Source organism: Aphis gossypii, chromosome 3 (assembly GCF_020184175.1).
Source record: "Aphis gossypii isolate Hap1 chromosome 3, ASM2018417v2, whole genome shotgun sequence".
Taxonomy (NCBI): domain Eukaryota; kingdom Metazoa; phylum Arthropoda; class Insecta; order Hemiptera; family Aphididae; genus Aphis; species Aphis gossypii.
Genome location: NC_065532.1, coordinates 34,015,387 through 34,027,675, shown reverse-complemented (window position 1 = coordinate 34,027,675; position 12,289 = coordinate 34,015,387). Strand labels below are relative to the sequence as shown.

At 25.4% G+C, this 12,289-nt stretch overlaps 1 protein-coding gene across 5 annotated transcripts in view; it reads right to left on the bottom strand.

The window, feature by feature from the left end:
* LOC114121090 (small conductance calcium-activated potassium channel protein) overlaps positions 1–12,289 on the bottom strand; it is a 235,440-nt gene that overhangs the window by 57,333 nt on the left and 165,818 nt on the right. For all 5 annotated transcript variants that reach the window (XM_050203982.1, XM_050203984.1, XM_050203983.1 and 2 more), the window contains 2 exons: positions 5,924–6,094; positions 2,936–3,133 (listed from right to left, as the gene is read on the bottom strand). In XM_050203982.1, coding sequence (XP_050059939.1) covers positions 2,936–3,133; positions 5,924–6,094 — 369 coding nt within the window. The remainder of the gene's footprint in view (positions 1–2,935; positions 3,134–5,923; positions 6,095–12,289) is intronic.

The following is a 12,289-nucleotide window of genomic DNA, read 5'->3' as shown; positions in this document are numbered from 1 at the left end:
AACAATATTTATCATAATATAACTGATAAAAGAATCTGACCATTCCTCAATAGTTTTAAATATTGAAATTTTTCTTCCGTTATTATTTAATTCTACCACTAACAAACTGAAATAACAGAACCTAGTTAAAATAAAATGACGACCTAGATTCAGCGGTAAAAGATCTCATGAATAGCATTCAAATATCAGTATGGTCTTCCACAACATTTTGTATTTAATACAAACTTTATTTCACTAAAATGTATGAAATACATTTGACTGTAGTAATAGTACCTTTGTATGGTCCTAAAATTATCATAAATGTATTTGCTAAATTTTTATGGGTGGATAAATATATTTTTAAAAGAAAATTATGCAAAACACATTTAAAACAGATTAGCTGTTAATATAAATAAAATAAAACTTAATGTGAATTGTATTAGCAGTAGAGTAAGCAAAATGCATAAAAAATCATTTTATGATTTATTTCAAAATCCAAAAAGAAATAAGACGTTAATACCGTGTAAGAACTAGTGAAGTAAAAATATTTTCAGAATTTGATTTAAGTTATTAGAAAGTATATTATGAAATTTGAAATAAATGGCGTTCACAAATAAGTTTTTTACTGAATTATTCTTAAAAGTTTACATTATCTAAAATTTTACGAAAAAACTTTAAAAAAATATTTGTACTCTTCATATTTTATTTTGTGAACCATATGTATCATTTAAGCAGTTCAACACATGGCGTTAAAATATATTTATATTTCTATGTTTTAAATATATTATGATTTGTTTACATAAAAATTTATTAATAATTTGTATAGATAATTTTGTTAACCATTTCATACTTTATCACTGCAAAACGTCAAACTTAAAAATTTTTATTTTATTTCATTTATTTTCCGATGTTCAATACTATTTCGAATATTTAAAACTGAAATAAAAATATTGATTTCATAGTTAATATTTTAATGAATTAATGTTTTCTTTTTTGTACACGTTGTAATTTGAAGAATTCATAGATTTTACAATTATATTATGCGTTGTATATTTTTAGTTCAAATTTATTTTTTCATTTGAGCCGAGTAACTAACCATCATTTTGGCTTTCTTTATCCTTAAAATAAGTGTGGTAGTTTGTATAATGTTACACGGTTTTCCATTCATCAATAGCCGATGAGCTGCAACTTGATTCGTTGTTGTATTATTATATTAATAAAGGTCTACTACTGTGCTTTTGGGTTTTCATTGATTTTCCTAACAAGCTTTTGTGATTTATGGCTTCAATGTCTCATATATAATCTTTGTATCGACATTTTTCAATAAAATTGTTTTACATTTTAATTATTTACATAATATTAATATTTTTGGTTTACAAGTTATGCAACTTAATTTAACTGTTTTGTATTATATATAATAAATAAGACCAAATTGTTATACTTGTTTTCTTAAAGAATGATTATAAATCATATATATATTATATATATATATATACATAAATGCATTGTATAAAGTATAAGTGCTTGGTATTTAATTTTCTATAATTTTAGCTAAATATTGATTGCTGCTGTAATGCAAGTAAGTCAATTTAACGATTACATTATATGTTATAACGAGAGCTGATATTATCAACATTATTATCACTTTTTTTTTGTAAGATTTTTACGGGTTTTATCTATTTCAAAACACATTAAAAACTCATAATACAATATTATTTTTCTGTAAGTTTTAAGTTAAAATTAATTTGATTAACTTTTAAAATCATTAGATACATCAATTACAATAATTTTAATAATTTTTCCTTTTCATTTAGATAATTAAAAACTTACTACTTTAAAATATATTTATGTTTGTTAAGTTACTTTTTGTATTTATTTATGTAAAACTAGTAATGACTATGATTTAAAGATATAAGTATTTGCAACAACCATAGAACTAATGTTTATAGAAATATATTTCATGTTATATTTTTTTGTTATTTTATTAGTTTATATTAATAATATTTAAATATTTACGATAAAAATATTATAGTAAACATATTTTGATGTTCATTGAATTATAAGGTGAAACCCATTCAATGTTCCTAATATAGTCATTGAAACAAATTTATTGTCATATGATATTATAATTATTATAGGTATAATTGAATCTTCCGGGAAATATTTAGTTGAAAAAAATAATAAATTGTTAATCAAAATATTATTTAGGCTCACAAAAAATCAAATCGTTAGTGTATGCTGACACTTGTATAACAATAATATTTTAAATTGAAGTGTTTTAAATGGAAATTTTAATCACTGTATCATTCCATAATCATTGTATATATATAATATATATTACATACGATTTTTTCATGTATATAGAATTTAGGCCATAAAGCTATTTTATATTTATTTAGGTATTATAGTAATTTAATATTTGAATAACAACTAATATCATAACTAATAACTAAACAAATAATTTCGATCAACCGTTAATTGGATACATAGTAATTGGATATTATAATTTAAGTCAATAGCTCTTTGTCAGTTTAAAATTCTTAATACTTACTATTAACAGCTAACTAATGATAATACGAGTATACGACGATTTTTCATAAATAATCCTTATAAAACGTTTAATTAATTTGCAAAATTAAATAAACAACAAAATTCAAATAAAAGTCAGAAAATAATAATTATTTTACTTATTTATATAAGTACCATTGATTATAAATTAATATGACATTAAATCAATAAAATAATTGTACTTTAAATTATATTTTTAGTCGGGCAACATCGTTCATATAGATTTTTTTTATTAGTATTTTGACATTATTATAGATTTTTATTAACAATATTATAATGTTAAAATAAATATATTAATACTTATGTAGGTATTAAAAATAACTCTGGGAAGGTAATTATTACAGCCAATAAAATAATAATACGAAACTTTATTATATTAAAGACTTACTTTTGAGTACACTCCTGCACTTGCTAACTCATTTTCAATGACCATGATTATAATTCCAAACATTCCCATCACTAGAGCGTAATCACTGATTCTTTTTCGTTTTTCGAAAAGTGCTTTACGCCTACCCAGTCTGTATCCGACGTTTGGCTTGTGTTTACTGCCGGTTATATTACCACTGGAACCTACTAAGCTGGTACCCTGCAAAAAAAAAACATACTCACACAATTTAATAAATACATTTTTGTGAGTATTTAATATTTTTGTTTCATAATTAAATATAATTAATTTAAGTTTTATGATTTAGAAATGTTATTAATATTAGAAAATTTATAGGACTCGATAAGTTTAAATAGTATTTATATTTACTTTAGTAATGTAAATATAAGTTATGTATTGTATGTGTTTATCAAGACGTGATATAGATAGCGTAATAATAAATATTTTTTTACAAGCATAATTATCTCGATGTTTGATAAATATTATTGTCTTATCATATACTATTTATCTTTTTTACAGGCTAATAAAGCACTTGGGATATTGTCAAAAAGATATTGTTGTCATTAAAATGGTTCATCTCTATCCTAATCAGCGTTGGAGCTTTTTTTATCGATTCTACTAAGGGTTTTACATTGTCTTCCAAGCGATTTGTTGGAGATTTAGTATAAAGCGTCTATAGATGAGAGTAGAGTTCAGCTATATAGGCGCTTGCGTATTTATGTGTATGGGTGGAAGAGTGATGGAAACTGGAGTAAAGCAGGTTTTTCGACCTTAATCCAGTATACACACGCAGGATCTTAAGCAAATTGCGAGGAAATCGAGACGCAAAAAGAAAATCCTCAATATTCTGGCAGTGATTACCTACGAAGGGGTGGAAAAAAATTGAATCAGTTTAAAATGGAATAGGCAAGTAAAGATTTTTTTCCGTTTCGTTTATGAAAGGTTACATTTTGTATAAAAACATTTTTTTTTTTTTTACAGAACTTTAATAAAGTGTATAATATAACGTATATATTATATTACTATTATTATTGTATCCCACGATGTATATTTTAATTTAAGGATAAAATTATGAGTTATATAAACACACAGAATGCGAATATTAATAATATGCATAATATTAAATGGGTTATTTGAATATACGGAGTGATGCATGGATATAATATATAGGTAACAAAAATGACAAGCATCTCATACGATTATTTTAGAGCGCCAACTAATTTTGGATTTTCTCACACAAGATAAAATATATTCATGATAAAATTAATATTTTTTTATAAGTCAAACCTTCAAATACTTGAAAAAAATAAAACAGATACCTAATTGGTTAAAGTAAGGTAGTGATATTGATAAACATCTTTATACTTTCATGGAAAAAATATTTAATACATTTTTAAAAGATTGACATAACAAATTAACGTATTTAAATATATATTATATATATATATTGACTTAAGTTATGATAAGATGTATTAGCACTTATTAACATTCAATCCATTTAATGGTTTTAAAAATATAAGAAATAACTATTGGTTTTGTTTGTGAAGTTATGTAGTATGTACCATATTATTCTAAATTTGAAAATGATATTTATTTGAGTTTTAACCAAATACCAATATTTTAGTAAGCAAAAATGACAAAGATATCATGTGTAGTTTTTATATTGTTGGTATTTAGTTATAAATTATTTATAAACCAAACAAATTTTGTAAAGCTATACATTAAAAAAAAAAAAAAAAATCATAATAATATTATATTATTATTTTCATTTTAATGCAGAACGCATAAGTGCTGTTTATAGATTTTTAAAATTGAGGATGAAAAATACGTAGGTATACACTTCACGTTCTGAAATAGTCGTAACAAAAGTATGTACTAGAAATTGACAGTCGATTTGTATGATAAAATTGATTATACGGATAACTTAAATAGTCAATTTCGAATAGAGGATATCACTGGCAATACTGTAAATCATTGTAATAGCATTAATATTTATGTATATGGTGTATTGGTGTGGGTTATCGTATGACATGCAGTATAATCGATTGCTTAATGTTCACATATAAGTAGTGACTCCGGATGTATTTCCAAACTTAATATTATATACGCACTGTATGCGTTGTTGTCATTTGTAAACGACGAGGGGATAGAGAGAAACCGATAAATATTAAACTTTTATTCGGATTACATGACATCGAATGATAATGCTATAATGCTTTAATCGGATGTATAAACAACATATTATTTCGTACCGTGCCATTGGACGCGTGGTTTTGTCTGAGTTTCAATAATTATTTAAGACTTATAAACCGAAATTGTGGATGTTTCGGTTCGAATTCGAATCCGAAAACTATAATACTGTAGTGTTTCCTAAGTCGTCTTTCTCACGTCCCACGCCGTACGGCCGCCGGCTACGGAGCCAGAAAGAATATAAAATCTTACACAACGCAGATGATGATTATTTGCGGTTTAATCATAGAATGTTGTCGGAATAACGTTTTCTGAACTCCCGAATGGACTACATTTGTCTTGCATTGTTTTCTTTTTCTTTTCTTTTCTTTTTGTACTTCCAAAAAGAACATTTATCATTTTTATGGTCAGATATTTTCGAGTCCATTAATATCGCACTATAGTGTACTGCAGGAAAATTAGGTTTTTAAACGTGTTAAGGAAAATAATAATAATAAAAAAAAGGGCCACACGGAGTTTGCATTATTTTACACGATACTCGTTGGCAGTTGTACGTATCAAACGCGCGCTCTCGTAATAATATATTCCTTGCACCGTAGTAAATTCGCAGATATTTATTAGGGTATAATAAAATTATCTGCAGGAGAACTGAGATGTGGCAAATATTACGTAGTCAAATTTCTAGACACGCGCGCGTCGTTCTATGGGTACCTACTAACCGGAGGGGGCAATCGTCAACATTATATTATAATATCTACGCTAATATAATTAGAAGGTTACAAGTAGAACATAGGTAGTTACCTTGCACACCAACCCGGTACGTTCTTCGGTGTAGCGGGGATAGTCGGAATGTATGCTAACCAATGCTATGCCGGCTTCCTCGCCCACTACGCCGCTATCGCCTCGGCCACCAGAACCGCTAACCTTCATCCCACTAGTGATCGACAATGTCGATGACGTGTGCTTTCGCAGCTGTAACAGACGACAAAATAATTATAAAAAATATGGTTATGATAATTATTTTATGAGTACACATTTCAATAGTGTGGTAATTAACCTAAAATATGCATCTCCTTAATTTATTAAAAAATTGTAAACTGTCAAGTCAAATCGACTAGGTAGGCGTACACGAAAACAAAATATAAACAATCATTGAACGATTGTAAATTTTATAAATTTGTACGACATAATAATATTATTTTATAAAAAAATTATGTACGACATAATAATATTATTTTATAAAAAAAATTATGTACGACATAATAATATTATTTTATAAAAAAATTATGTACGACATAATAATATTATTTTATAAAAAATTATGTACGACATAATAATATTTTATAAAAAATTATGTACGACATAATAATATTTTATAAAAAATTATATACGACATAATAATATAATTTTATAAAAAAATTATGTACTATAGATATATAGTGAGGTATATTCAAAGTATAAAAACGTATAAGAATTTATATTTGACTAAGTATGATAATATGAGTTATATTATCAGTTTCTAAGGGGGAGAGGGAATTCTCCTTAAAATTTCAGGAAAATGTTTTTGGTGTTCTGTGAGTGTTACAAAAACTAGTTGACCGTGTAAAAATACTGTTAATTGTAAATGAAGATTGCTGTAAAAGTCTAAAATGTTTTATACCTATAGTATTATAGGTGTATACCTATGGCATCAGTAGCATACCAAACTAATGTGGGATTCTAGTTAATCCTCGCATAAAACAAATTATCATCCCTAAAAGCAAAATCCTGGCTTTGCTACTTAGTATGCACATTTAAAACTAAAACAACTGCAGTATAGATACCTAATTTTAATTGTATTTCTAGTGTTTTTTTTTCATATAAAACTCGATAAAGATTTACAAAAAAAAAATATGTTTACCATTGGTCAACCAAAGTTTAAAAAAAGAAAGAAACACCTACATTAGAATATTGTTTTATCGATTAAGCACATATATAGGTCGAACAATCGGTTTGTTGTCTAAACTATTATTCGATAGGTTATTTATAATATTTAGCGTGAAATAGCCGGAAATCAATATGATATATGGCATGCACGATACTACAAGTGGAAAGTTTATATTATTATTTTTTAACGACACGCGACCAAACTAAAAGGATTTTTTTCTCAATAATTATTAAGCATATATAGCACTACTTAAATAAAAAAATTAATATAACAAGCATATTATTATAATATTATGTGCAGATAGAGCACTATGAAAAAAAAAAAAAATAAACAAAAACCAAAAAGAAATAATGAAATATGCAAATCATTGATAATAAAAATTACTCAGTTTTTTTACCAATACATTCTATTATTTTTTATAATAAATAATAATATATGAATTGCATGTAGGTATAGTATGGTTAGCGTAGCACCGAGGAAAATATAAATTAAACGGCTTAATACGTATAAATACTTATATGATTGCATATTATATACTGTTAACATATTATATTGTACAAAATATGATTCTTCGTTAATGTATTATGTACTTACACGTTTACGTTTTAATAAAAGCTTTAATACATCGTGTTTTAAATGCATTTAAACGAAACATTTTTTATAAATAATAAAATGTTGATTAACAATGAAATGCAATCATAATAATTATCATAATTTTCAAAACGTAAAACAGATAGTTGTGGTATGACTTAATGGAAAGGCCATCAAGTATATTATACGCACTATACCAAGATTTATTCTTGGGCGTTAAGTGTTGGGCGTTACTCTAGGGTCTATCTTGTTGGTTAGATCATTAGTTTTTAAGAGGTCACTCTATAAGAAAAATATGAGATTTAGGCGTGTGCGTTGAACAGCTATGTGAAAAATGTATCATCGATCTTAAATGTAATGAGATTAGCTGATTTTCATTAATAATAGCTCCAACATAATTACAGAAACTTAGTTCTACTCTGTATCAGATTGTGTATTTATTTACAATTTCAATTTTCGCAGTCGGAAAACTCCATTAGTTTTATAACCATCCATAAACAAAAACGTCTTTTCAAAATGGAGAATTAAAGTAAATTAAAAAAATGTATATTTATAATATAGATTTAAATAATATCTAAGTTAATCATTTTTTTTATCCTTATACAATTATATTAAAGCTGAAAAATGAATATTATGTTGAAATAAACCAGGGAAAAGAGAATTCATTAGAAACATGTTAAATTTGAAAATTGGGCAAAATAACAGAGCAATTATGGTATCTGGAGAACGTAATCTGAATATTTAAATATATTATTCAATGGCATCATTAGGATAGGGTATTTTGATAACAAAATTATCATTCATAAATTAATTGTTTTTATAGAGAACTGATACATCTTTATTTTTATTTTGAACACAATTAAAATACCCATTAAAAAATTAAGGTTAATACAATTTTAGTGTATATGATAATATTATAATAACAATATTAACATGATTGTGCATTAATTATATACCTTATAATTATAATGATATATATATATATTGTATTTAGATAGAGATACTAGATATTACTCAATTTATATGTTGTAAATAACTGTGTAAAATTTAAAAGTTATTGTAATTGTTTTAATAAGTAATATTGTATTTAGGCATTAATATTTTATATTAAGCATTTTAACTTCTTTTAAGTAATATGCTAAAAACCCACATAACTGTGAAACCAATTTGCATTCATAGCTAAGTTCAGAATCTAAGATAATTATCATGTAACTATGTGATAATATATAATATGATATAATTATTATTATTATGTATTTAAATGTTATGTTAAACTTATTGCACCCACCCATTAACTACAATAATACATTAGTATAATATATAAAAATTATCTTAAAACTTAAAATTAATTACTTGTTTTAATTTATTATTGGGGATATTAGATTTTAATGGATATTTCAATTCTTTTCAGACAATGCAAAAAACCTCTTTGGACGCGAATCAGTAGCGAAATACGGAGGTGGACCAAATAACTATACTTGCGGCGCCCTGAGCGCCAGTATGATTTATGATCGGTTTATGTAAATTTTCTGATCCCTTGTATTTTTCCACTAGTTTTGCTTTATTGAATAATGTTTGGTCTTCGGTTTTTTTCTTTCGGATAATCGAATGATGATAGTAAAAAATTGAAATCTTTGACCTAACGCAAAATAATATATATAATGTCGTACTATAGAAATTTAAAAATGACAATACTAATATGAAAATAAATTTTAACATACTTTTGTATAGATTATTAATTATAATACTATCTAAGCCTGATATTTGATTTAACGCTAAGAAATTACAAAATAAATAAGTACTAATAATTTATGATTCATAACAAATTAATACGACGTATAATATTAGCTATTACCAAATATTTTCATACATTTTTATATAACTTAATATTCAATATAATGTTAAAAATTATCGTGATGTAGAAACAGTTTAATAATATAGTTGTACAGTGTACACGTGTAGATTTATCAACTACACCCTACCCTAGATTGTACGAGTTTGGTCTTATTGTTATCATTTTATATAATTAAATATATTTATATAATAATAATAATGTAAACATTTTGTAATAGTAATAAGTTATTACTAATAACAATGGAATTAAATGATGATGATATATACATGGTTTTCGTCATTAGTTCGTTTAACATGATCAAGTCGTCATTTTTTTCGCTTCTGGGCGTCCGTAATATTATTATATTTACACTGTTATTTTGATATATTATTATTATATGTTAGTGGTACATAACTATGATTTAAAACTGTAGCATATAATATCATAAAGTATATTAGATATACTAGATGTTATACCAGAGATGGGAAAGTGACTCAATTAGTTGTAGCTGGTTACAAGTTACACTAAAATTGTGTATCTTGTTACAAGATACAAGATACTTTGAACATTTGTAACTGATTATAAGTCGCTAGATAATTATTTATATTTTATTCTTCGAAAAAATTACGTTATTGTTAAAATATTTGTTTGTTTGGTTATTATTTTATTTTGTTTTTAAATGTGTTTGTGACAAAAAATGCATTACTTATTATATTTTTAATTTTATATTAGTTAATTAGGAAAAATGCCATAAAGGTCACACGATTACCTGGAGATAATTCTCTAAATATTACGAAAAGTGGTAATTTTAGTAAATTTAAGTATTTACCAGTATAATAATATTATCCTACATTTTTCATAAAAATAAATTGGTTTTATAAATGTTTAGTCTTTTTATATTTTTGTTCTATTATTGTTATTATTAGATATCTATTATTCATCATACTATTATCTAGTAAGTTGTATTACAGATTATAAGTTTTCTAAATAAAAAATAAGATTTATTGAGTTTATTTTAAAAACTAATCCGTATTAATATTTAATTAAAAAGCAAATAATAAGTTTTAATAAGCTTACTTGGGTATTTACCGTGAAATGTTAACAATAATGCTCTTTTATAATATATCGAATCTTTTAATTAAAAGATGATGGTTTAACCGTACCTAATGTTTATGATTTTATGAACCATAGATCTAATAAAATTAGTTTATAATCTATCATGTTAGTTAGTGAATAAAATAATGTTAATCTTATTAGTATTTGTATAACTTGTAAAAATAATATTTTCCTCGAACGTCTAAATTCGTTTGAAATTTCAACACTCAAATACTTAAATAACGTTATAAAGGAACAATTGTATACAGAAACCACAATGTATTTGTTTTCTCGTGATATTTTGTTGAACCTTGAGTGAGAATTGTAGTATGTTTTTATTTTTCTTCTTATAAAAGAAAACGATTTGTAAGTGTTTAGTAGGATTTCTAAAGGTCCGGTAAGTGGAGCGGAGATATCAAAATCCGGTTATGGGAAGTTGGTATTGTCGGAATGAGAAAAAAGATCGTTCGGCATACAAGATAAAATGAAAGGGTTTCATACTTTATCTTATTGGTCAATTGTGTTCGACTCTGATATTAAATAATATTTTTCGTCTATTTACATTATTTTCAGCTGAAATTTGTTTTATTTTGAATTAAATTTTCTAAAATCGTCCAGTTATTCTACTCGCATCATTCATCACAACCAAGTCATCAAATAGCAAATGAAATTATAGCGAATTACTCTATATTAGAAAAGATTAAGCCATTTTGAAAATAAAATTCTGATTTTTCTGTGTATGGACTCTATTAGTATAGGCTTCATATTTTTTATGTAGTTGTATGGAACATTATAAACTCGTAAAATATATTATGATTATGTATAAGATGTATTTGAACGTATAGGAATGTGTGTGTGTATATGTGTGAATGTGTAATATAATTCATATAAATAATACAATGAGTTAATATATAGATATCATTATTTTCGTGTAGGCTTATTTCACGGTGTTATAGGTAAAACGTTGTGTCAAGGGTGAGCAGGGGTGAAAACCATTATTTTGACGGACCAAGAAACTAGTATAATATAGGACTAGGAGCACGGACAGTGGAATTGTATGGCCAAGAAAACAAGGTCGGCACATTGTGCGCCGTTGCGGAATGAGATAAATTCGATGGTATGAGATGAAGACAAAAAAAAATAACCGAGGAAATATAATGCGCAGAGAACAACAGTAAATAGACTGTAGAGTTTAAATAACACGGAAAACAAGCTAACAAATATGCTGTCATGACTGCTAACTAAGAAATGGTTGGGAAAGCATGAATACCTTAAAATGAATTTGCTACAGCCTATAGTAATGGTTCGTCGTTTAGGATCAAATCTAAACAACACCAGTCAAAACGCATCGTTTAACACGACTATTTAATAAATGCTTAGAAATTATTTTAAATATGATAAAAATCTCATGATCAAAAGATGATCGTCAATCGTCTTATAGTCAATGTTTCATTATTATTTTGTATTAATAAAACGGCGAAAAAGTAAATGTCTGATGAAATAATCTTCGAAGTTAAAAGTAATAAACTTATCTGACACGGCCATTAGAAAGCCTCAGAAACCTTTAAAATGCTAGGTTTATATAACATTGAAAAGAATATTAATTAAAAAAAAATCGAATTGACATAAAAATAATATTGTATATAAATGAAGATAAAATTTCAAAAGGTTTTGAATATACATTTTCTTGTTTGTATAGTAAATAGTAATTATAGTGTTC